The 27,346-nt window shown below is 42.9% G+C and overlaps 1 protein-coding gene across 4 annotated transcripts in view; it reads left to right on the top strand.

Moving 5' to 3' along the window:
* nfic (nuclear factor I/C) overlaps nt 1-27,346 on the top strand; it is a 409,937-nt gene that overhangs the window by 319,185 nt on the left and 63,406 nt on the right. For all 4 annotated transcript variants that reach the window (XM_052038202.1, XM_052038205.1, XM_052038201.1 and 1 more), the window contains one exon: nt 8,094-8,268. In XM_052038202.1, the coding sequence (XP_051894162.1) occupies nt 8,094-8,268 (175 nt within the window). The remainder of the gene's footprint in view (nt 1-8,093; nt 8,269-27,346) is intronic.

Here is a 27,346-nt window from a genome sequence, read left to right as displayed (position 1 = left end):
GACCCAAACCATCAACATTCCCCCCCCCCCATCTGATGCTGCTCGACCCACTGAGCTCCTCCAGCAGATCGTTTGTAGCTCCAGATTCCAGCATCTACGGTCTCTCGTGTCTCCAATACCACATTAGATTGCTTTGACATATTTCTGCAGGCTATTTAGAAGTGATTGTTTTGTGACTTTATTGCAGGTTTCCTTGACTTGTGGACCATTTTGCATTTTGATGGTGACAATGACTTTACTGCCTGAAATAGAATATGAGTGATATTGCTTCCGACCAATACATTAAGCTCCGCAAAATTAATGGGTTGAATTGGACTGTAAATTTGTACTAAGTCTAAGCACATTTTCAGTGGAAAGTGCAGACCAAATACATTTTTGCTGTGACATATATAATAGAATTTAGTTCAGAGACTGGATGGAAATTATCAGATTCTTAAGTTAATTGTTTTGGCATATCCTGTAACTGCAATGTTGGTTAGTTTACGTGTGCACTCCGAGAACTTGGAGTACTGTGTGCATTTCTGGTCGCCTGGGTACAGGAGGGATGTCTATGGAGGCTACAGAAAAGATTCACGAGGATGTTACCAGGACTGGAGGGCTTGAGTTATAAGGAGAGACTTGCTAGGCTGGGACTGTTTTCCCGGAGCGTAGGAGGCTGAGGGGTGACCTTATAGAGGTTTATAAAATCATTGAGGGGAATGGATAAGGTGAATGGTCGCAGTCTCTTTCCCAGGTAGGGGAGTCTGAAGCTAGAGGCCTTGGGTTTAAAGTGAGAGGGATCTGAGGGATAACTTTCTTCACACAGAGCGTGACGGGTATATGGAATGAGCTGCCAGAGGAAGTGGAAGAGGTGGGTACAGTTATAATGTTTAAAAGACATTTGGACAGGTAAGAGCTGGAGGGATATGGACCAAATAGAGGGAAGTGGGACTTGCTCAAGTAGACAGCTTGGTTGGTATGGACCAGTTGAGCTGAAGAGCCTGTTTCTGTGCTGTATGACTCTTGAGTACAGGGCCAGAACAAAGGGACAATCAGCTTTGTCCACCAGGATGTCATCGGTTAAAGGAGGCAGTTACAGTGAAAGATATTTTTCAGATCTCGCACTGTGTTCACAGGGGAGAAGGACCAATAGAATTGTTTAATATTTTGAAAAGATTTAAAAAGTTATTTTTTATTGCAGTTTATAAACCTGCTCCAGAAAAAGGAGACGAATAGAAAAAAAAAGAATTTGCTTTTAAAATGTGGATTTTGTTCAAATTTTAATAGCACTTGGGTGAAGAGACTGTGAAAGCTCAGTCAACGGGGGCATTTAAGAGAGCACAAGATAAGCAAAAGGGATAGTAAGATATTTGAGAAATAAAGAGGAAAGGCAGTCAAATCCTGTGTAAAACTAGGCTTTGTTCTGAAGTTGTTCTGGATTTGTGTTCCACCACACCTTCGTCAGGGTCAACAACAGCTTCTTCCCCACTGGTGTCAGGTTGAAAAACCCAAACACTTAACTTTTTACTCTCCCTCAACTTACACGAATGTCGTTATGTTTATTTTGTCATGTAAGTTATCTACAATTTATGTTAATTTATATTAACTTATGTTCGCCATATTTGTAACGTACTGTGCTGCTGCTGCTGCAAAGAGCTAACTTTCATGGCACTTATGCCCTGAGTATGTATGCCTATGACAATAAGCTTGAACTTGAGCTAATAATGTTCTGTGAAGCCCAAGAAATGACAAACAATGAGTGGAGGTTATGTGACATCTTTACTATTCCTAGTAAATAGGTCAACCTCTATAATAGTTTGGCCTCCTTCATTCCGCCCATGTCTGTGACACATGTGTGACCTCAGCAAATCAACCAGCATTTCCTGAACCATGTACAGCTGCTCCACCAGGCACTGGTGCTTCAGGGTGTTGAGGTGAACTTGTCAGTCCTGCTCTACCTGTCTCCTCCTCCCTGCTTCTGTGAGGATGTCATTCACATTGTTGTTATGGTGACAGAGTGTGCAAAAGGGCACAATAACTTGGCGTCCATGTCTAAGAAATAAAGAAAGTGAGCATGCAGGCATGGCAGTTAGATAAATGGGATGTTGGTCTTTGTTAGAAATAGAGAAGATAAGGGAACCTTTGCTGCATCTGTACAGGACTTTGGTGAGACATCACCTGGAATATTACACACTTTTTACCTTATTTTAGGAAGAATATGCTTGCTCAACCCACTGAGTTCCTCCAGCATCTTGTTTTTTACTCTAGATTCCAGCATCTCTTGTGTCTCCTTTAGGAAGGATATACTTACCTTGGAGGCTGTGATTGATTCAAGATATGAAGGAGATATATTAGGAAAGATTAGGCAGCTTGGATCTGCACAGAATCAGAATCATGCTTATTATCACTGACTTACATGACATGAAATTTGTTGTTTTCCAGCAGCAGTACAGTGCAAAGACATAAAACTCATTATAAATTACAAAAATAAACAAATAGTGCAACAAAAATGAAACAACGAGGTAGTGTTCATGGGTTCATGGACCATTCAGAAACCTGATGGCGGAGGGGAAGAAGCTGTTTCTGAAACATTGAGTGTGGGTCATCAGGCTCCTGTACCTCCTCCCTGTAGTAATCAGAAGGCGGCATATCCTGGATGGTGAGGGTCCTTAGGAATGATGCTGCATTCTTGAGGTACTGCCTCTTGAAGATGTCCTCGATGGTGGGGAGGGTTGTGCCCATGATGGAGCTGGCTGAGTCTACAACCCTCTGCAGCATCTTGCAATCTTGTGCATTGGAGCCTCCATACCAGGATTATTGCCACCAGTCAGAATGCTTTCCACCGTATATCTATAGAAATTTGTACACGTCTTCTGATGGGATAATCTTGAATTTGGGGCATAGTCTCAGGATAAGGAGTGTCCATTTCAGACTGAGATGCAAAGTTAGTTCCCTTAGGCTGTGAATCTTTGGAAAGGTCTACTCCAGAGAGCCCTGGAGTCTGAGGCATGAAGTATATTAAAAGCTGTGATAGAAAGATTTTAAGAGCTTAGGGGAATCAAGAATAGTGGGGTCTAAGCAGGAAAATGTTGAAGATAAGCACAAGTCAACCATTGTCGTATCAGATGATGAGGCATGATCCAAAGCTGTACGGCTGTTCCCTGCTTCTATTTCTTACAAGTGATTTGAAAGTGATGTCACGAGGGTTGTGACCATAGGGAAGGTTTGCTGTTACTGTTGCACTGCCTACAAATGCCGCAGTTCCCCAAACGTTGAGTGGCTATTTGTCCATCCAGTTTTTTTTCTGAGTGAGTGGGCTTACTTACGACATGCCATCAATTCTTGTCAATTGCGCTGTTTCCCCAGAGTATCTGTCACTCTTCCACAGAATTTATGTGAGGGTTGAGGAAATTTTGTCTCCCAGTGTCATAAGGAGTATTTAGCATTAGGATGTGAGAATATTTTACTGTTATTGATGACCCAGTATCATTACCAATTTAACTCATTTTTGACTGCAGGTATGCACTGAGTGCTGACTGATGATCACAAGGAGTTTTGCATAGTTATGCTGGATTTTTTAAATTCTAGTCAAAGAGTCTGGAAGAGTAGTTACTGACAACCTAAGAACAACCTTGAAACGGAGAGTAATTGAGTTTACGGCCAGCCATTCCTGACTGACAGAAACCAGGGAGGTTGACATGTAAAATGCCCCCAAGTTAAACTTTCTTACACTGTCAGGTCTTGAATTTTAACTGCACCTTCCCAAGGAACAACGAGGATCACCAGTGCAAAAGTGCAAGTTCCTCTCAGGTCCGCTTGTTGTCATAGGAACCTGACCTCAGCTTCATCCCTTGGACTGTGGCTTCCTCACCAGGCCCACCTGATCTGGAAGAGGATCAGTTCATAGAAGGTTGGTCCAGAAGAGGTTCAGCCCAGAAGAAGCCTGTATTTTCCTTGTGCTGGGCACCATGAGAAGCAGAGCCCTTGCCTGATCTGTCGATCTCTAACTGAATGCAGCCGCTCCCACAGCATATTGCCACGGGGACCAGTAACACCTGCCCACTCCATCTTGTAGGCAACTCTGGGCTACAAGCCAGTTCCAAGTGGGAAATCAGGCATAACTGAGTCCCGTTAAAATGAGCCAGTCCACATTTCATTCCCTGGGCAGGTGGTAAAGTTAACTCATACATGCAGATTCGCACTAGAAAGACACTGAGAGTGTACTCTGTGCAAACATGTTTACACAACACTCATATTCATAAGGCAAGTGGTTTATCTGCCGGTTACACCACAACTGTAGAATATGCTGCTCAGTACATATTTGAGCTCTCTACTCTCTAATTTGGTTATTTATTCAGTTGTGGGATGTGTAACTACTTCCCTGCATGTCCCCAAGTCTTCAGGCTAACCACAGACTCAAAAGTTTGGAAAATGTCATTGAAGATTTTTACCCTCAGTGGGATAGAAATATGAATGGCATCTAATTTGTTAGAAATGGAAAAATTAAACATTATAATAAAGTTGTGACTCAGCTGGACGCAGTTGTGTCAGTGATGTGCTGATTGCTGCCATCATACTTTGAGCAGGCTATGGACTGCTGCTGAAGGAAGAAAATCAGAGGGGTACTTATGCAGTAACTCCGGTTAGAGTGCAGTGTTGCTCACCCACAGATCATTGGGCACTGAGCAAGTGGCCAGCAGCAGTCGTACGTCTGGAGTACGTGTGGATGGGGCTGCTGTCTCACATCTGAGGGACCCAGAGCTTTTCTGCAGACAATTGTGAACACACCAGAAAGTGGACAGGATCAGTAGCTGTGCGTGAATCCAATTACATGGCCATCTTAGAAACCAGGTCAACTATGGTGCCATCTGAACCGCAGTTGTCAACCCTACAGCCACCTTAAATATTTGAGAGTAGAAATCTGCCCTTATTCATTTGCACTAATTGTGTGTATTTACAAGCAGCAAATCCAGGAGCATTGATGTGGTTCAGAGGATGCTTTATTGCAGGTAGCACTTTTAGCAGTTAAGACAACTCATGTACTTAGCAAAATGTGTCCTCAATGAATACTAAAACCACCACTTTTATATCTAATTGGCTACTTTTATTTAACTGGTGTGTGGATTCTGTTCTCTGACATTGTCCTGTTCTCCCAGTCTCCTCCTCCATAGTTAGACCTTTATGTGTCAATGTTTACTGCAGGAAATGATAATCATAGAGTCTTTGATGCAAGGGTGAGTGCTAGGTGTGGGTTGGAGGGGGTCCAGGGGTTGGATTTGTTCAGAAATCTGTGCACGTATCTGAAGCAGTACTTCCAGGTGACAGTGGTATGCTTGGGGATGGCCCTGATCATCCATGGACTGTGTTTAATCCATGTTCGGGAGGTGGCTGCAAGAAAATTGTCATTAGTCAGGAAGCAGGGAGCCTTGATGTCTGAGGAGCCTTCATTCCAGTATCGCCTCAACTTCAAATAATTTGAACACTGATGATTGTATTAAAATTGAAGGTTCATGGCTGCTCTCTGTGTGACGTGATGTTATTGGAGACTGGCCAACATATAATATTGCAAAAGAATCCCTTTATGGCCTTGTCAAAGTGACAGCTTTAAACTCTGGAGAATAGAGGGGCTTCAACAGCATCACTGCTTTTAAGTTTGAATCTTGTGTGCGGCCCTCCCACATATCACCCCCTCCCCACATACACCTCCCCCACATCACCCCTCCCCCACACATCACGCCCTCCCCCACACACCACCCCTCCCCCACACCACCCCCTCCCCCACATCACCCCTCCCCCACATATCACCCCCTCCCCCACACACCACCCCCACATCACCCCTCCCCCTCACACCACCCCTCCCCCACATCACCCTTCCCCCACACACCACCCCTCCCCCACACATCACCCCCTCCCCCACATCATCCCCTCCCCCACATCACCCCTCCCCCACACATCACCCCCTCCCCCACATCACCCCCTCCCCCACACATCACCCCTCCCCCACATCACTGTTTCAAGCTGTAAAACTCTGTGACTCTATAACAGTCTTAAAATATCCAATGTGATTAAAATTGTTCTCAGGTAAATATAAATTACAATCATTATTTTAGTTTGTGTTAACTTTTAATTCAAAATGAACAGAATATGAATATGGTTCCCTCTGCTGTGTGAGAGTTCACTCGGACAATATGTCACACCATGAAAGGTTTTGCATTTGATGACCCTCTGCAATATTCTGCACTTATGTAGCACGTTTTACACCAAGAAACTTCCTGAGGCACTTGGTTAAACTGCGAGGAATTAGGGCAAGCAAAAACTGGGAGAACCAGGGAGTAGTTGAAGGTATAATCATAGGGATAAATTCCAGAGGTTCGTTGACAGCACTGCATCAGCCAGTGGGATGGAATAGTGAAGGACAAATGTCTGGACTCACAACCTGTGCATTTCTTCAGAAAGCAGGATCTATTTAATGAGGGAGGGAAACAAAATTCATGACAGAAACTGCAGCAACATCAAACTTGACCATGGCAAATTATGAAATTGAATTCAACAATACTTGGACAGATATATGGATAGGAAAGGTTTAAAGGTATATGGGCCAAATGGGACTAGCTTAGATGGAAATCTTGGTCAGCCTGGACCAGTTGGGCCAAAGGGCCTGTTTCCATGCTGTGTGACTCTATGATTCTAATTCTGACATGCCCACAAAAGCAAGTGGATTGATGGAAACTCCCGCTCCTTTACTGATGACCTTTGGAGAATGCAGTGGATCAGGCCTAAATTTGATATCACAATACTTGGTTTCCTCTTAATGTTCTCTGCAATAACCTAACAATAATCTAACAATCCTCTCATTTGTCAAAGCACGATAAGGAGTATAGGAGCTATGAAAACACAGCCTGAAAACTTCCTTTTCAAAAAGCGTTGTCCTGGACTTTGTGGTTGTAATGTTGGGGCAAGTGTTGCCACTTTCTTCATGAAATGAAATTGACAGAAACTGGATCCAAACGTGCAAAGATTAACATTAGTGGAAATATCTTGAGACCTGTGTTGAAATCCTGTCATGGAAGCTGCATAGTTTAAAGGCAATCATTAATCTAGAATTTATTTTAAAAATTACTCATTAATAATGTGACCACAGAACAACTGAATTGTCTTAAAATCCCACCTGATTCACGAATGTCCTGCAGCAAAGGAAATCTACTGACCTTACCCAGTCTGACTCCAGGTCCACCAGTGTGGTTGATTCTCCAGTGCTCTCTGAAATGGCCAATGACAGTCAAAAGAAGTGAATTAATGAAAAAGAATCCCAAAGTTATTATGAGTGATTTAGTGCACGTCCATAGTCTGGGCAAACACTCTCACTATACCATGCCCTGAAATTGTTGGCTTTCAGGCATGTCAGCGGTCTGGTGGCTAGAAAACTCCCTGGCTACAAAACATAATTGTGTGTGTGTGGAGTGTAATTCTCAAGGACAAAAACTTAAAGGATCTTGAAATAATTCTTTTTATTTCCTTAACTGTTTGTTTATGATATTTCAGCTTCTACCTTAGCCTTACATGTATGTTCCAATCTTAATTTCACTCTCCGCAAAATTGCCATTATGCCAGTCAAGCTGAATGCTCGATCCAAAGAGGTTTATGTCGGTCATTCTGAATTCACTCCACACTGTACCAATATAGCTGACTCTTAAACAAAATATGGATTTATTTTTACTCTGGGTGGCTTTTGATTCGGATTGAACCCTGATCAATGGCCTTAGTTTAAGGTAGGTTTGAGATAGGAAGCTCATGTTACTGTTGTTACATACATGTGGATACCCTTAACTGGTGGTGTAGCAAACAGACCATTTTCATGTGTCAATGTCTGATACAGACCGTATTTCTACTCCAGTAAATGCAACCTTCTTCTGCATAACAGGGAGAACTGTTGAACTGTAGAATATTTACTCAACTTAAAAGTGATCCAAATTAGGTTTGATTCCCCATGTAAACATCAGTCTTAAGAACCCAGTCTGCCTCACAGTCATGTTCAGTCTGCTCAGGTTAGAGATCCAGATTGAATTTCCTGAATCTCTTTGATTATAATCATTAAGTCTGTGTTTTCTTTGCAGCTGAACGGCAGTGGTCAAGTGGTAAGCAAAGTCCCGAGCCACTACATTTCTACATCGATGCTGGCACCCCCACCCCCTCCATCCATGGCCAGATCGGTAACACTGGCAATGCCACCTGACACCAAAACAACCACAACAACCACAGAGAGTGCAGCAGCATCACCAACATCACCCAGTAAGCATCTTCTGTTTTCTTAAATAAAGTCTGAGAAGGTTTGGGATTGTCTGCAGAAACATAAAAACTTACAGAGCAGCAAAAAATTTGTTTGTAATGAGGGGTTTTTTGCAAATCCTGTGTACCTGTGATGTCTTGGAACTGTATGTTGTAGCCCGTATGTTTATATTCTTCTTTCAAATTTATCAGAGAGATTGATTAGATCTCTGGAATGAAAATGTATCCATTATTCTTACATAAAAGGTGCATATAAAATCATCATTTCTCAGCTGTAATATGGAACAGATCCTCCAGCACTTTAGCTCAGAAAAAAAGTCTTCCAAAAATTTGAATACATGACTTTTAGTAAGAATTAGCAATTGATGTCAGCTTTAAGTATTTTCAGTTCCAATTCATAGAGTTATATAGCACAGAAACAGGCCCTTCAGCCCACCATATCCATACCAGCATTTTTGTCCATCTACGTGAATCCTTTTGCTCGCATTGGGACCGTATCCTTCTGTGCCTTGTCTATTCAACAGTCTGTGTAAATGCCTCTTAACTGTAGTGTTTATATCTGATCCCAATTCCTCCTCTGGCAATCACTCTATGTGTAAAAAAAAACTTACCCCTCAGATCTCCTTTAAAGCTCCTTCCTCTCACCTTAAGCCTTTGCCCTCTTGTTTTTGATACCCCTACCATGGGAAAAAGATCTTGACTCTCTATCTATGCCTCTCATAATCTTCCATATCTCTATCAGGTCACCCCTCAGTTTCTTTCAGGGAAAACAAGCCCAACTTGTCCAATCTCTCCCCTTAAGCAAAGTCCTCATACTTTACCTTATACTGAGTTCAGTAGCCAGGAGTGATGAAGCTTACGTGTCGCGGAAGCTCCATCATATCTTCATTGATCTACTAAATCCTCTATTTTTGCTTATTGGTCATTTTGTTAGTCAGTCAGCTCATGGAAGGTGCTTTTGAATAACTAAAGTCAGAGAAATCTTATGATATTTCTTTTGCCATATCTGCTGCCTTAAGAATAGATTGGATTACATCAGAATTGGAAACTGAAATTCAGATTTGGATCTAAATGCAGGTTATTCACTGACCCTTTCTAACCTAGTTTTTCTGAATTGGTGTACTGGTTCCAACATGCTGATGCTTCTTCAAATTGTTTTACAGACCCATATAGCATTTCTGAGATTTTTAAGTGTTTGGTTTTGATAGCCCTGATCTGCCATCATTTCACACAATGTCCTTTCTGTCTGTGACCAGCCCGTGGCCAGGGATACACGTGGTCTTCCACTGGTCCGACTGGAGAAAGCACCAAAGCACCAGGCACAGTTCAGCTTACACAAACGCATTGATGACCTCAAGCTACATTTCACCACTTTATCAAACGTCACAACTAAACCACTGCTGCCAGCAATGGGCTTGGCTGAACAGTAACTTCCTTTGGTCTGAACATTGGGAAGACCACAGTCATTGTTTTTGATGGCCTTGGCTACCTTCATCTCTTCAGAATTCTTGCAATCCCTTTCCCCAGCTGGTCCCTTTGGCCAAGCCCAGTGTGAGTCCCCTCGGAGATGTGCTTGTTCTGACCTGAGCTTTATATGCCATATCCTTCTACGTTACCAGATCAGAATCAGGTTTATTACCACTGACTTATATGATGTGAAATTTGTTGTTTTGAGGCAGCACTACAGTGCAAAGATTTAAAATTACTATAAATTACAAAATAAATAAATAGTGCAAAATAAGGAATAACGAGGTAGTGTTCATGGGTTCATGGATCATTCAGAAATCTGATGCTGGAGGAAAAGAAGCTGTTCCTAAATCATTGAGTGTGGGTCTTCAGGCTCCTGTACCTCCTCCCTGATGGCAGTAACGAGAAGAGGGCATGTCCCAGATGGTGAAGGTCCTTAATGATGGATGCCAAAGGTCCAGGAATGGAGCTGTAGTCCGAGTTGGTAATATTAAAGACAAATGTATCTTTTGGGACATGAAGGAAACTTTATGAAAGTCTTGGGCTTATAGTGTTGACTGTTGCAGTGTCTTGTAGCAAAACCTGTGCTGTTGCACAGCAGGTAAAACAAACACTGTATTCCAACGGCAATGAGATACTTGGGCAGAAGGTAGTCAGAATCAGTGTCAGTTTTCCTCTCTTCCATTAAAGCTTTCCGAAGACTTTTTGATCATTCTCAACTATTGCTCTTCCTCCAATAGAATCCTTGATTATCCTTTTTGCCATCTGCAGTTACAATTAACCCCCTGTCTCTTGATGGTTTATCTTCCATTAACCCGAATTTGCCTAAAGCGCAGTCAACCATGTACCGTCATGTACCAAGTATAACCAGCCATCGTGCCCCCCCCCAACTTAAAATGCTCATCCTCATCTTCAAAACCTTCCATGGTTTGCACCTCATGACCTCTGTTGCCTGTCCCAGCTGTTCATCCTCCCCTCCTACAGAACCCCCTTCTGTTACAGAACTTCCAGTTTCCTGAATGGCTCTGTGTCAGTTTTCCTCTCTTCCATTAAAGCTTTCCAAAGACTTTTTGACCTAGACTTCCTGATACCTTTTCCAAGACTGCATGCCTATTTGATTCACAGTTTCTCGGACAATCTGGTATGTTTAAGGCTGTGTGTAATTCTTAAGTTGTTGACATCGTTGGATCCAATCTGCTGTCCATCTGTCTGGTTGGGTTACAGGCCTCATCTACAATTATGTGGCTGTGCCAAGTGTTTCACTGGGGAGAAGAAGAAAACTCAAAGGATTATTTCCTCAAGCTCAATGTTTAACACTTTCCCTCCAGTTAAATCACAATAAACCTAAAGAGGAAGAATTGCGATCTTTTAGCAACTAGATGACAAAAGGGTATCAGAAACAAGGTTGCAAAGGTTTAAGGAAGGAGTTTTAAAGGGGATCTGAGGAGTAAGTTTTTTCACACAGAGGGGTTGATATCTGGAATGTGTTGCCAGGGGAGGTGGTGGAATCAGATGCAGTTACTTCACTTAAGAGGCATTTAGACAGAGACTTAAACAGACAAGGCATAGAAATGTATGGTCCGAACATGGGCAAATGGGATTAGTGTAGGTGGGCAAAAAGGTCGGCATGAATGTGGTGGGCTAAAGGGCCATTTTCATGCTGTACTGTGACTAATTTCACAACTAAATGTCATCAAATAAGGAAAATGGCAGAGATCCTATCTTGTCCACTGTTGTATCTGGACAAATTAAAATAGACAATTTTAATTGACAGGTTGTGCATTAATGTCTAAAGAATCCAATTTTGTAAAACTCTGCTGTAATTTAAATTTATTGGATATGGTGCTTTTATTGATTTTTTAAAGAATAATAATACTTCATCAGAGGCTGAGGGGAGACCTGATAAAAGTTCATAAAATTATGAGAGGCATTGATAGGGTAGTCAGTCAGTCTTTTTTCCCCAGGGTAGAAATGTCAAATACGAGAGGATATGCATTTAAAGCTGAGAGGGGGAATATTCAAAGAAGATGTGCAGAGCAAGTTTTTTTACACAGGGAGCGGCAGGGTCCCTGGAATAGGCTACCCAGGTCGTGGTGGAAGCAGATACGTTTGTGGAATTCAAGAGGCTTTCAGATAGACACATGGATGTTCAGGGAATGGAGGGATATGGATCAGGTACAAGCAGAAGGGGTTTAGTTTAGTTTGGTATCACGTTCAGCACAAACGTCTTGGGCCGAAGGACCTGTTCCTGTGCTGTACTGTCATATATTCCATTACTTTTCAATGTTTGGTTTAGGATCTGTCGAGTTCCATTATTATTGGTCAACAGTTAGTCATGGGGATTAAATATTAAAATTGTTGGCTTTGTCTTTTGACAGAGTGAACAGAAGAAATTCCATTAACATGGTGTTAATCAATTTTGCGTGTGTTTCTGGGAGAGTCAACGTCAGTCATTAATGTCATATGGCCTTTTGTTCTGGGATCTTCAGGTACCCAGCACTGTTTTTCCAGAGCTCAGATCGCTCAGTTGACATCCATAGTAGTGCACCGCGCAAAGTTCATCTCCAGTGAGATTTTGAATCTGACGACTGCTGTTCAGTCACAGAAGAACCAGCTTTTCAGAATGCTGAAGATGTCTCCCGGCCACTTCTAGCCACAAGTGCCTTTTGCTCAAGAAAACTGCCTGGGACTGGATTGGTTTGCAGTAACAAACAATCTGCTGGAGGAACTCAGCGGGTCAAGCAGCATCTGTGGGAGAAAAGAAATTGTCGACGTTTCAGGTCAAAACCCTGCATCAGAAGAAATTCCTTTCCTCCCACAGATGCTGCTCGACCCGCTGAGTTCCTCCAGCACATTGTTTGTTGCTCCAGGTTCCAACATCTGCAGCCTTTTGTGTCCCCATTGGTTTTCAGTAGCCCATGTTGTCCCCCAGGTAGACTCTCACACCCCATCACTGTATCAGACCCTCATTCTTCACCAAATCTCCCCTCCTCAGAGCTGAAAGGTCGCTGCCTCTATTGTGATGTGATCTCTTAAGGGCTGTTTCCTGAGGAAGTGTGCTGCTAACACAGGAAATTTGACCCCTAACTCTCTCTGTTCCTGAAACAGAGTAATGTTACATGGAGGAGCCCACTAATGCTGGTTTGGAACTCGAGCTGACAAAGTTCAAGATTTTTACTTAAAGTGCTTTTTGAAACAGTATGAGGGAGAATGAGCAGATGATGTCCTAGCCAATGTCTTGTACTTCCGCCATATGTTTGTAATGTAACCAAAACACGTTTTACAAGATGAAAATGATATCATAATTCATCGTTTAAACATAGTATGCAATGCATTATGCATCTGAGTGACCTGAGTCCTCACTGGCATGCTCACAGTATTGGAATGATCCATTGCTTTGATTGTTTTCTTATTAAATTGAATAATGTCAAAAATAATGAAGGCTCTGATCACAGCAAGTCACAGGGATATCTTGTGACTTTCTCTCATTCTGCACAATTGTGAATGTGATACATAAATCAGGGTCAGATACTTAGTCCTGAATGAACCTGAATTTTAACATATTTATTGGGTGAAATCCAATCCGTATAAATATTCCCAGCTGTGATCACTTCACTGTGGGTGCTACTGGTGGAGGTATTAAAGTCCTGTCAAAGGGCAGCACAGTGAGGCAGTTCAGTGACCCGGGTTTGATCCTGAACTTGGGTGCTATCCATGTGGAGATTATACGTTCTCCCTATGACCACATAGGCTTCCCCCACTAGCTCCGGTTTCATCCCAAAGAATGCACGGGCGGGCTACTGTAAATTGCCCCCAGTGTAGATGGGTGGTGGATAATTGAGGGAAGTTGATGAGAGAGAATAGGTTACAGGGAAATGTGGGAATGCTTTGAGAGCTGACATGTCGTAAGAAGATTGAGAAATGAGAGGGAATGTAAATAATGAAACAAAGAAAATATATCTACTATTGTGTGTATCTGAAGTAAATACTTAGCAGTAAATGGTTTTCCCACCTGACCACATTACAGAGAGTCATGGAGTCAACCGCACAGACACAGGCTCCTCCAGAGTGACCGTCAACCACCCATCTACACTAACGTCACACGAGTCTCATTTTATTCTCCTCACATTCCTATCAGCTTCACCCAGATTTTCCCACTCACCTGCACACTAGGGGCAATGCACACTGGAAAACTAATCTACCAACCTGCACACCTTTGCGATGTGGGAGGGAACCGGAGCACCCGGAGGAAACCCTCACAGTCACAGGGAGAACGTGCAAACTCCACACAGACAGCGCCTGAGGTCAGCATCGAACCTGGGTCACTGGAGCTGTGAGGCAGCAGCTCTACCTGCTGCACAACTGTGTTGCCAAGATCAATGGGCAGGCAACAAACTGATTTTCAAGATGGTAATTCAATTGAACACCCCTGTGGAGCCTTCTTGAGTCATAATAATGCCTTCAGTTTCCCCCATCTTTTATTTTATATTGCATCTACTATATGTTGGGGAATTACTTCCTTTCTTTATTCTAACACTGAGCATGGGAAGCCATGAGAAACTGGAGCAGATGTATTCCTTACCATCATGGCTGACCCTCCATCTTGATATCATATCCCTACTCTCTCACCTTGCCTTTATATCTAGAAATCTATCAACCCCCTTCTTAAATATATTCAGTGGTTTGTCCTCCAGAGCCTCCTGTGGTGCGGAATTCCACAGCTTCCCCATCATCTGAGTGAAAACATTTCCTCTCATCTTATTCTGTGTCCTGAGACTATGATCCCCATTCTAGAACACCCCCCACACCCTCTTGACCAAGGGAAACTTCTTGCCTGCATCCAGTCTGTCGAGCCCTGTCAGAAATGTTAACATTACGTTCCCAGAATAAAATGCTAACAGTTCAAAGAGAAAGAGTTGACCTTAATGAAATAGAACATAGAACAGTACAGCACAGAACAGGCCCTTCAGCCCACAATGTTGTGCCAATACAGCTATTCCCTCCTACCTACAGAATGCCCATATCCCTCTATTTTCCTCTCATTCATGTCCCCATCCAATTCCCTCTTAAAAGCCCCCAATGAATTTGCCTCCACCACCCTATCAGACAACGCATTCCAGGCATCCACCACTCTCTCAGTAAAAAACGTACCCCTCACGTCTGCTCTGAACCTACCCCCCTCACCTTAAATGCATGCCCTCTGGTATTGGATCACTCAATAATGGGAAAAAGATATTGCTTGTCCACCCTATCTATGCTCCTCATAATGTGATCATTGTGATCTCTGTAAAGCAAGAGCTTAAATAAAGAATTTATGTTAATAACATTGGATTCTTAAACCTAATTAGTTAAGATAATCTGAATTTTAAAGCTGGGTGATTTCATGCTAATTTGCTCCGTATGTTATGTTGTTCAATCAACCTTCAAGGTCATTTATTTAATATCATAAAATACAATACCAGTGTGCAGAGGACAAAATATTCCCCTTCCCCCACACACCGTGTTTCTCCCAATATGCAGGAATGGTAGCAGGACAAGCAGAAGCAACCCACAGGCAGTAGAATTCATCACTATGTATTGAAGTTAACTTTTCACAGTTGTGTCATCCTTGTGACAATAGGAGAATCAGACTTCTGCAATATCTGCTTCCGGTTTTAAAAAAAATAAATGCAAGAGTTATTGAGTGAGTGTTGGAAAACCCTGAGTGCTGATGTGTTCAAACTACTCCCCTACATCTCCAGGCAGGCCTGTAATGTTTCCCCCCCGTGCCCTAGGATGCATCCCATCTGGACCAGGTGACTTATCCACTATAAGTACAGCTAGCCTTTCAAGAACCTCCTCTTTATCAATTTTAGCACACCCATAATCTCACCTCCATCTTTCTTTGCAGAGACTCTGGCAGCATCTTCTTCCTAGGTGAAGACCATTGTAAAGTATTCATTTAGACTTTCAACCATGTCCTCTGCCTCCATCAGTGGATTTTCTTGGACCAGCCCACCTCTCCTATTCCACTGCTTTTCCCATTTGCCGAATTGTAGGGTATTTTTGGATCCCTTTTCTGTTTCCTGCCAATCTCTCCTCCTGTTCAGTGGGCTCCCAAATCAATAACCATTTTTGCCAGAACTTCCAGCTGGAATGCTTTCAATGAGCTTACCCTTCCCCCCCTCCCCCCATCCACCACAGTACTGATTTGTATCGTGTGCACAGTGGTTACCTGGTGGTTATGTTTCTTGACTAACAACCAGAGATCTAGGACATTGACCATAGAACTATAGAACACTACAGCACAGAAAACAGGCCATTCGACCCTTCTAGTCTGTGCTGAAACGTTATTCCGCTAGTCCCATTTACCTGCACCCAGTCCATAACCCTCCAGACCTCTCCCGTCCATGTACCTATCCAATTTATTCTTACAACTTAAGAGTGAGCCCGCATTTACTACATCAGATGGCAGCCCATTCCACACTCCCACCACTCTTTGAGTGAAGATGTTCCCCCTAATGTTCTCCCTAAACCTTTCCCCTTTCACCCTAAAGCCATAACCTCTCGTACTTATCTCTCCTAATCTAGGTGGAAAGAGCCTACTCGCTTTAACGCTGTCTATTTTGTAAACCTCTATCAAATCTTCCCTCATTCTTCTATGCTCCAAGGAATAAAGTCCTAACCTGTTCAGTCTTTCCCTGTAACTCAACTCCTGAAGACCTGGAAACATTCTAGTAAATCTCCTCTGCACTCCTTCAATCTTACTGATATCCTCCCTATAGTTAGGTGACCAGAACTGCACACAATGCTCCAAATTTGGCCTCACCAATGTCTTATACAACCTCACCATAACATCCCAACTCCTATACTCAATACTTTGATTTATGAATGCCAGGATGCCAAAAGCCTTTTTTACAACCCTGTCTACCTGCGACGCCACTTTGAGGGAATTATGTATCTGAACTCCCAGATCCCTTTGTTCCTCCGCACTCCTCAGTGCCCTACCATTTACTGTGTATGTCCTACCTTGATTTGTCCTTCCAAAATGCTACACCTCACACTTGTCTGCATTAAGTCCCATCTGCTGTTTTCTGGCCCATTCTTCCAGTTGATTCAGATCCCTCTGCAAGCTTTGAAAGAATTCCTCGCTGTCTATTACGCCTCCAATCTTAGTGTCATCAGCAAACTTGCTGATCCAATTTACCACATTATCATCTAGATCATTGATATAGACAACAAACAACAATGGTCCCAGCACAGATCCCTGAGGCACACCACTAGTCACAGGCCTCCAGTCTGAGAAACAATCATCCACTACCACTCTCTGTCTTCTCCCACACAGCCAATTTCGAATCCAGTTTACAACCTTTCCATGGATACCTAGTGACTGAACCTTCTGAACTAACCTCCCATGTGGGACCTTGTCAAAGGCCTTACTAAAGTCCATGTAGACAACATCCACAACCTTTCCTTCATCTATTTTCTTGGTAACCTCCTCGAAAAACTCTACAAGATTCGTTAAACACGATCTACCACGCACAAAGCCATGCTGACTATCCTTAATCAGCTGTTGGCTGTCCAAATACTTGTATATCTGATCTCTCAGAACACCCTCCAATAATTTACCCACCACTGACATCAGGCTCACTGGCCTGTAATTACCTCGTCTACTTTTAGAGTCTTTCTTAAACAACAGAACAACATGAGCTACCCTCCAGTCCTCCGGCACCGCACCCGTGACTAAGGACATTTTGAATATATTTGCCAGGGCCCCTGCAATTTCTACACTAGTCTCTCTCAAGGTCCAAGGAAATATCTTGTCAGGCCCGGGGGATTTATCTACCTTTATTCGCGGTAAAGCAGCAAGCACCTCCTCCTCTTTAATCTCTATATGTTCCATGACACTATTGCCTGTTTCCCTTCCTCCCATATCCACTATGCCAGTTTCCTGAGTAAATACTGATGCAAAAAAACTGTTTAAGATCTCCCCCATCTCCTGAGGCTCCACACATAGACGACCACTCCGATCTTCTAGAGGACCAATTTTGTCCCTTACTATCCTTTTACTCTTCATATACTTGTAGAAACCCTTCGGGTTTACCTTCACATTATCTGCCAAAACAACTTCATGTCTTCTTTTTGCCTTCCTGATTTCCTTTTTTAGTATTTTCTTACATTTTCTATACTCCTCAAGTACCTCATTTGTTCCTAGTTGCCTATACCTGCTATGTACCTCTCTCTTTTTCTTAACTAGAGCACCAATATCCCTTGAAAAGCAAGGTTCCCTATGCTTGTTAACTTTGCCTTTGATCCTGGCAGGAACATGCAAACTCTGCACTCTCAAAATTTCACCTTTGAAGGCCTTCCACTAAGGCCTTGACACAGGAACATGCACTTGAATCCTGTCTTTGTGATTGGTAAGCACAAATTCAAGTAAATAAACAAATCCAGAATTAGTAATTATAATCTTGAATCTGCCAAACCATTATTAAAAATACATCTGGTTCACTAATGTCCTTCAGAGTAAGAAATCTGCCATCCTTGTGTGTATGGCCTGTATGTGACTCCATGCCCACCGAAGTCAAAGTCATAGTCAAGTTTATTGTCATATGCACAAGTACATGTCTGCACAGGTGCATGGAAAACTTACTTGCAGCAGCATCACAAGCACATAGCATCAAGTAAGCAGCATTCACAAGAAAAACATAAACTAAACATAAATTATGCATGAGTTTTACAAGAGGGAACACAATTAGAACAAAAAAAAGTCCATTTTAGTGTAAAATGATCAAAGCAGTCATGATGTTGCTACACCGTAGTGATTAGGGTTGCACAATTTGGTTCAAGAACTGAATGGTTGAAGGGAAGTAGCTGTTCTTGAACCTGGTGGTGTGGGACTTCAGGCTTCTGTACCTCATGGCCCGGATGGTGGGAATCTTTGATAATGGATGTTGCCTTCTTGAGGCAGCGCCTCCTGTAGATACTACCGATGGTGGGGAGGGATGTGCCCGTGATGTATTGGGCTGAGACCACTACTGCTTCTTGCGTTCCTGCATATTCGAATTGCGTACCAGACCATGATACAACTAGTCAGGATACTTTCAACAGAACATCTGTAAAAGTTTGTTCAAGTGTTCAGTGATGAGCCGAACCTCCTTAACATTCTAAGAAGGTAAAGATGCTGCGCACCTTCCTTGTGATTGCGTCTATGTGCTGTGCCCAGAACAGATCATCTAAATGTTAATGTGGTTGACCCTCAACAGCTCCCTAAATTCAAGGGTGATTAGAATTGACAATAAGTACCAAGGTAACCAGTGATGTTCATGTTCCATAACTAAATAAATAATCTTATGTGCAACATTAAGAAGTAGAACAGAATTATGAAAAAGAATTGAACCATCATTAATAGAATGTACTGAAAACACTCAGCAGGTCAGTCAGCATCTGTGGAATGTGAAACAGAGTCAACATTTCAGATTGAAGACCCTGCAGCAGACCTGATGACCTGAACCGTTAACCCTGTCTCCCTTTCCACAGGTTCTCCTTCCCTGCTGAATAGTTCCAGCATTTTCTGTTCTTATTTCAGATTTCCAGCACCTACACTCCTTGAATTTCCCTGAAGCATTTATTACGTTCGAAAATGAAAAGAACTTAGAAAAAAATAAAAAATGATAAAAGCATTTGAGAACATTCGAACCCATTTGGAAAAAATACAATCTGCCAGGGTAGTGGTGAAAGCAGATACAATGGAGGTGTTTAAGAGGCTCTTAGATAGGCACATGAATGTGCAGAGAATGGAGGGATATCGACGTTGTGCAGGCAGAAGGGATTAGTTTAGTTACACGCTTAATTAGTTTAGCACAACATTGTGGGCCAAAGGGCCTGTTCCTGTGCTGTACTGTTTTATGTTCCATCTAAAAATACTAACATTTAATCTTCTGAAGCAGTTCTATTTCACTAAAGTGAACAGAGGAGAGCTCCCTGTGGCAGTTCCAGCCTGCTGGAAATTGTTCAGCCATCGTCCCAGTTTAGCTGCTGGTGAATTGTCAAGGGTTTGCACTCCTCCTCTAGACTTCACGTTGAGTTGAGCTGTGTGGTGTAGGCACAGAATCTCTGGCTGCAAACCACCAGCAAGTGTGGGACACCCACGCTCACACACGCTTTGTGTGGGAACCTGAAATCTGCTGGCACTTAACAAGCAGGAAGTGACCATTGTTTCTGTTGTTAAAAGCGTTTGGAGTTCACGACTGCATCACTGAAATGAAAATAAAATAAATTGGCCAAAGTATAGTTAGGTTATCCGATGTAATAAAATTTCACCCGTGGCAGAGGTTGATGGTGAGTTTGTCCTGTGCTGAGATTTGAGTATGACATTGAAAAAGAACTGTGCTGTCAGAGCTGGCATCTATTGGATGAGACATAGAACAGTACAGCATGGGAACAGGCCCTTTGGCCCACGATGTCTGCACCAAACATGGTGCCGAATTAAACTAAATCTCTTCTGCCTGCACATGATCCATATCCCTCCATTCCCGGCATATTCAGGTGTCTGTCTAACAGCCTCTTAAATGCCACTATCGTATCTGCTGCCACCATTCCCGTTGGCAGTTCATTCCAGGCACCCACCACTCTCAGTGTAAAAAAAACTCTCCCCGCACATCTCCTTTAAACTATCCCCCTCTCACCTTAAATGCATGTCATCTAGTACTTGACATTTCTACCCTGGGAAAAAGATTCTGACTGTCTACCCTATCCATGCCTATCATAACTTCTATCAGGTCTCCCCTCAGCCTCCGCCGCTCCGGAGAAGACAATCCAAGTTTGTCCAACTTCCCCTTATAGCTCATACCCTCTAATCCAGGCAGCGTTCTGCTAAATCTCTTCTGCACCCTCTCCAAAGCTTCCACATCCTTTCTGTAATGGGGCGACCAGAACTGCACACAATACTCTAAGTGCAGCCTAACCAAAGCTTTATACAGCTGCAACATGACTTCCTTACTCTTATGCTCAGTGCCCCGATCAATAAAGTCAAGCATGCCATACGCCTTTTTTACCACCCTATCTACTGGAGTGGCCACTTTCAGGGAGCTACGGACTTGGAGCCCAAGATCTCTTTGTAATGGCAAGACCCTTAACAGTGTTGATGAGTAGAGGGATCCTGGGGTCCAAGTGCATAGCTCCCTGAAAGTGGCTACACAGGTTGATAGGGTGGTAAAGAAGGCGTATGGCATGCTTGCCTTCATTAGTCGAAGCATTGAGTTCAAGAGTCAGGAAGTTATGCTGCAGCTTTATAAAACTCTAGTTGGGCTGCATCTGGAGTATTGCATTCAGTTCTGGTCGCCCCATTATAGGATGGATGTGGAGGCTTTGGAGAGGCTGCAGAGGAGGTTTACCAGGATGCTGCCCGGATTAGAGGTTATGTGCTATAAGGAGAGGTTGGAAAAACTTGGGTTGTTTTACCTGGAGCAGCAGAGGCTGAGGGGAGATCTGATAGAGGTTTATAAGATTATGAGAGGCATAGATAGACAACAGCATCTTTTTCCCAGGGTTGAAATGTTTTATACCAAAGGGCATGCATTTAAGGTGAGAGGGGATAAGTTCAAACGAGATGTGCGACAGCGGTGTTCAAGAAGCTCTTAGATAGGCACATGAATGTGAGGGAAATGGAGGGATATGGACATTGTGTCGGCAGAAAGGATTCATTCAGTTGAGCATTTGATTACTAATTTAATTAGTTCGGCACAACATTGTGGGCCGAAGGGCCTGTTCCTGTGCCGTACTGTTCTATGTTCCAAACTCCAACTGCTACTTCTCCATCCAGACATTAGAACTCTGCTCCATCTGCCTCCTTAGTTTGTCTTAAAGGATGTTAATGTAGAACAAGGTATCCTGGCAAATATTTACCTCTGAGTCACCATTGCTAAAGAAATCTTCCTGGCAATTTATCCATTGCTATTAGAGGGATTATGCTATGCATGAAATTCCCTACATTACAACAGTAACAAGAGCATTTATTCTGGGAATATCCAAAACAAAAGAATAACAGATGGAAAGAGACTCCATAATGAATATGTACAGTCAGGATCAAGCTAACTTTTTTATTTTAAGTTTTATAAATAAGTAATAAACACATTTTCAAACAAAGTCATACTTTGGCAGAGATATCTGAGGTACCTATCTTGGGATGCAAGCATTCAAGCAGACTGATTAAAAATGTTCTAAATTTAATGTGCCTTCAGTATGCGGTTAAAGATTTAAGCATTTTAACAATTTGGCTGCAATTCTGGGTAAATACTTTTTGCTTAAAGACTCAAATTGAGCATGTTGAATAATTTACATTACAAATCCCATAAATGGAGATGGTAATCATCTGAAAAGAGGAATATTTACCTAGATGGTGATTGACTTAAATAATTCATTATTGTCTCATGGTTTATTTATGTAACATCTGTATACTGCTAACTTCCATCCATAAATATGTGGGCAGAGAAAGGGGCAAAAGAGGACTTAGTCTCAGTACACAAATTTTACACTTTCTCCTTGCAGTGGCCAATTCACTTGTTTAAAAGAAACAATATTTAATGCAAAAACAGAACTAATAAGAACATAAGAAATAGGAGCAGGAGTCGGCCATTTGGCCCATCAAGCCTGCTCCGCCATTCAATAAGATCATGGCTGATCTGGCCGTGGACTCACCTCCACCTGCCTGCCTTTTCCCCATAACCCTTTATTCCCCCACTATGCTTAAGTCTATCTAACTGTGTCTTAAGTATATTTAATGAGGTAGGCTCTACTGCTTCCGTGGGCAGAGAATTCCACAGATTCACTACTCTCTGGGAAAAGCAGTTCCTCCTCACCTCCATCCTAAATATATTCTCCCAAATCTTGAGGCTATGTCCCCTAGTTCTAGTCTCACCTACCAGTGGAAACAACCTTCCTGCCTCTATCTTATCTATCCCTTTCATAATTTTATATGTTTCTATAAGACCCCCTCTCATTCTTCTGAATTCCAGCAAGTATGGTCCCAGGTGACTCGATCTCTCCTCATAAACTAACCCCCTCATCTCCGGAATCAACCTGGTGAAATTCCTCTGCACTGCCTCCAAAGCCAGTACAAAGTAATTTCTCTAACATTAACCTATTGACCAAATAACTTCATCGACAGCCTATCATCGCAGCAACCCTGGCCACACCCTATCAAAGTTATTCCCTTTCTCCTATCCATCCCACTCCCATCTTCTTTGCAACTTTAATTTATTTTCTTTCTTTCCCAGTTTGGTTGAAGGGTCTTTGACCTGAAACGTTAACTCAATTTCTCCTTCTACAGATGCTGCTTGACCTGCTGAGTGTTCTCAGTGTTTTCTGTTTTGAATGCAGAGTAATCACTCACTTAGTTACTGGAGCAAGTCTGCAGCCTAGATTAGTCATTAGGCTGAGATTCTTTTTCTGCATGTACAACACATCTATCCTGTAAATAAAACATTTTTTGGGATTATTTTACCATTGTGGTGGAAGAGTAGATGGTGGGAAAGCAAGAGTATACAGTAGTGAAGGAAGGAGCCACAGCAGTGACCTCTTCTCCTGGGATCCGGCAAGTGTGAGTGCTTTTAAGTTGGAACTTCTCAGAACAGCAATTGAAGAATGGATTTTTCAAAATGAGCTTCAGTCAGCTCCTTAATAATTCCATTCACAGACCAAAGGAGGTCTGGAACTCTGGCCCCACTGAGATAGACATAACAGTGGCAAAACCAACACAACTCTCCCTGTGTCCTAGACAGCACAGTGGTGCAGCGGGTAGAGCTGCTGCCTCACAGTTCCAGCGACCTAGGTTCAGTCCTGACCTTGCATGTTATCTGCGTGAAGTTTGCCCATTCTCTCTGTGACCACGTGGGTTTCTCCTGAGTGCTCCAGTTTTCGTCTACATCCCAAAGGCACACAGGTTGGTAGGTTAATAGACCACTGTAAATTGTTCCTAGTGTGTAGATGTGTGGTCGAATCTGGGGGAGTTCATGGGATAAATGTGGGAGATTAAAATGGGATTACTGCAGAATTCATGCCAGTGGGTTGGTATTGGTATTAGTATTGGTTTATTATTGTCACATGTACCGAGGTACAGTGAAAAGCTTGTCTTGCATACTGATCATACAGATCAATTCATTACACAGTGCATTGAGGTAGTACAGGGTAAAAACAATAACAGAGTACAGAGTAAAGTGTCACAGCTACAGGGAAGTGCATTGCAGGTAGACAATAAGGTGCAAGGTCAAACAAGGTAGATTGTGAGGTCAAGAGTCCATCTCATCGTATAAGGGAACCGTTCAATGGTCTTATCACAGTGGGATAGAAGCTGTCCTTGAGCCTGGTGGTACGTGCCCTCAGGCTCCTGTATCTTCTGCCTGATGGGAGAGGAGAGAAGAGAAATTGACCCGGGTGGGGTCTTCTCCAAGGCAGCGAGAGGTATAGACAGAGTCCATGGAGGGGAGGCTGGTTTCCATGATGTGCTGGGCTGTGTCCACAACTCTCTGCAGTTTCTTGCAGTCCCGGGCAGAGCAGTTGCCATCCCAAGCCGTGATGCATCCAGACAGGATGCTTTCTATGGTGCATCGATAAAAGTTGGTGAGTGTCAAAGGGGACTTGCCAAATTTCTTCAGCCTCCTGAGGAAGTAGAGGTGCTGGTGAGCTTTCTTGGCCGTGGTGTCTACATGGTTGGACCAGGACAGGCTATTGGTGATGTTCACTCCTAGGAACTTGAAACTGTCAACCCTCTCGACCTCAGCACAGTTGATGTAGACAGTTTGATGGCCTTCAACAAGCTGCTGAATTGGTCCATCCACTCTTGAGGGGAAGATAGTGAGTTGTTGGCACATGTCAGAGAAGATGTTGGCCAAGAATTTTCTTCGAGGTGCTTCAGCTCTGGTTTTGTATCTTTGCCAGAAGTACAGTGGAAACCCCATTTAATTGCATGAGCTGGCTTACTGCCACATACTTGGTGAATTCACAGCAGATCCTGTGCCAATGAATTTCTCCGCCTGTATTTGAGTGTGACTGTTACCATTACGCGCTTTTTGAGGTAGGGATGCTGTGGGAGGGTGGTGAAAGTCAGGAGGAGGGCTGCAGGTTATAAAGCCAGGATTTTTGGCAGGTGACATTGTGTAAGTTCTCTCTGTGACTGCCTATCGTGCAGTATAATTACTTTTCTGTGTGCAGTGATTTGTCCCAACTCCATGTTGGGACACTGCCCATGCATTTCTGCAGCTCAGGTGAAGCAAAGCCAAACACCAGGAAATAATGTTCTTCTTCTTGTAGCTGCTCAGGATCCGAAGTGAAATCCATGAAACTTCCTTCTTTGAGTTCTCGCCAAACACAAATAAATCTTTGTAACACTTAGCAACAAACAAGGTGCCAGAAGAACTCAGCGGGTCCGGCAGCATCTGTAGGGGGCAGAGTGATAATGATGATACAGTCCTGATGTAGGGTCTCAACCGGAAACGTCGACCATCCCTCTACCTTCATAGATGCTGCCTGACCTGCTGAGTTCCTCCAGCAATTTGGTTTTTGCTCTAGATTCCGGCATCTGCAGCCTCCTGTGTCTCTATTCTTCATTTATTCTTGTATTTCTCATTTACAGTAAAGGAAATAGTTACTTCAGTGAAATAAAAAACAACTTTGAAAAGGGGGGTACAGTGTCAGGGAAATGTCTGCTCCTGTCTCAATATTGAAAGCTCCAACTCCTTCTCCAGAAGAAGGTGTTGTTTAAAATACAGACTCTGACTGTGTTGCAAATCATTATCTCAGAGAACCAACTAACCTTGAAAGGTTTAATGAAAAGTGTTTGATTAAGATGTACTAGTGATTTATTTAACATACTGTGAAACATCTTATTGCAAGCTTCAGTTAGATCTAATTTATGTTCTTAAGAGTTGTCATTTCACCAAGACATTTATTAAGCAGATGCCAGTTTCGGCTACATATTGCTGGATTTGGTGAAACAGCAAATGTATGAGTGAATAGAGGCAATGACATATTGCTGTTCACAGTTTAGTTACTTGTCAACTGAACTCAAAAAATAATTGTTATGTTTGCTAATCTTAACTGCACCGTAACCTGCACTGCAGATCAGAGAATACAAACCTCTATATTTTGGTAATGGATCACCAGCAGGAGTTTCTGTGGCTGGGAGCACTTTTCAAAAATAACCCACATGAGCAAATTGTAAATACATCCCTTAATCTCAAAAAGAACAACTGTTAACAGTATCCAATACTGCCCCTCAGATACATGGCCAGGCATGTTGAACTGGGGTTTCTTGACAGCAGTAAGCCACAACTCCTGACAGGACATATACAGTAAATGTCAGGGACCTCAGGAGTGTTGATATACAGAGGGACCTTAAGCTGCAAGTTCATAGCTCCATGAAAATGCTGACATAGATGGATAGGGTAGTGAAGAAGACATTCACCATGCTTTCCTTCACAGGCCAAGGTACTGAGTACAAAAGTTGGGATGTACATCTTGCAACTGTACAAAACATTCGTCAGGCCACACTTGGAGTATTGCGTACAGTCCTGGTCGCCACACTACAGGAAGGATGCGGTAGCAGAGAAAGAGTGCAGGAAGCAATTCACTAGAATGTTGCCTAGAATGGAGGGCTTTAGGGTGAAAGGGGAAAGGTTTAGGGGGAACATTAGGGGGAACTTCTTCACTCAGAGAGTGGTGGGAGTGTGGAACGGGCTGCCACCTGATGTAGTAAATGCAGGCTCACTCTTAAGCTCTGAGAATAAATTGGATAGATATATGGACGGGAGAGGTCTGGAGGGTTATGGACTGGGTGCAGGGAAGCGGGACTAGCGGAATAACGTTTCAGCACAGACTAGAAGGGTCGAATGGCCTGTTTTCTGTGCTGTATTGTTCTATGGTTCTATGGCTGTAGTCATAAGGAGAGGTTGGATAGGCTGGGTTTAGTCTCACTGGAATATGAACGCTGAGGGGCTACCCCCAGAACACTACGCAAAAAGAAGATGCATTTCACTGTGTGTTTTGATGTACATGTGACTAATAAAGAAATCTTATCTTATTGAAGTTTATAAAATTATGAGGGGCATAGATAGGGTAGATAGTCAGAGTCTGTTACCTAGGCTGGGGGAGTCTAAAACTAGAGGGAATAGGTTTAAAGTAAGAGGGGACCTGAGGGGGAAGTATTCCACACAGAGTGTGGTGGGTGTATGAAATGAGCTGCCAGAGGAAGTGGTAGGGGCAGATACATTTACATTGTTTAAAAGGCATTTGGACAGGTACTTGGATAGGAAAGATGAAGAGGGATATGGACCTAATGCAGGCAAATGGGATTAGTTTAGGTGGGCATCATGGTGGGCATGATGAGTTAGACAGAAGGACCCATTTCTGTGCAGTATAACTCTATGACCCATGCTCACATCTCCCTGCCTCTTGCGTCTGAACTTATGTGGGACAGACCTTCCAGTAACAACTTCCTTAGTGATACCAGCTGCAATGTTGTCAGTAAGAACCTGCACAGTGTGGGACTTTCCTGTCATAAATAGCATCATATCGCAGGACCCGGACAAGCTGTACTAATGATGTGGTTATGACTTGACAGCCAGCTCAGCTGTACCTA

This window comes from Pristis pectinata, chromosome 24 (genome assembly GCF_009764475.1).
Source record: "Pristis pectinata isolate sPriPec2 chromosome 24, sPriPec2.1.pri, whole genome shotgun sequence".
NCBI classification, from domain to species: domain Eukaryota; kingdom Metazoa; phylum Chordata; class Chondrichthyes; order Rhinopristiformes; family Pristidae; genus Pristis; species Pristis pectinata.
This window is presented reverse-complemented; position numbering and strand designations above follow the sequence as displayed.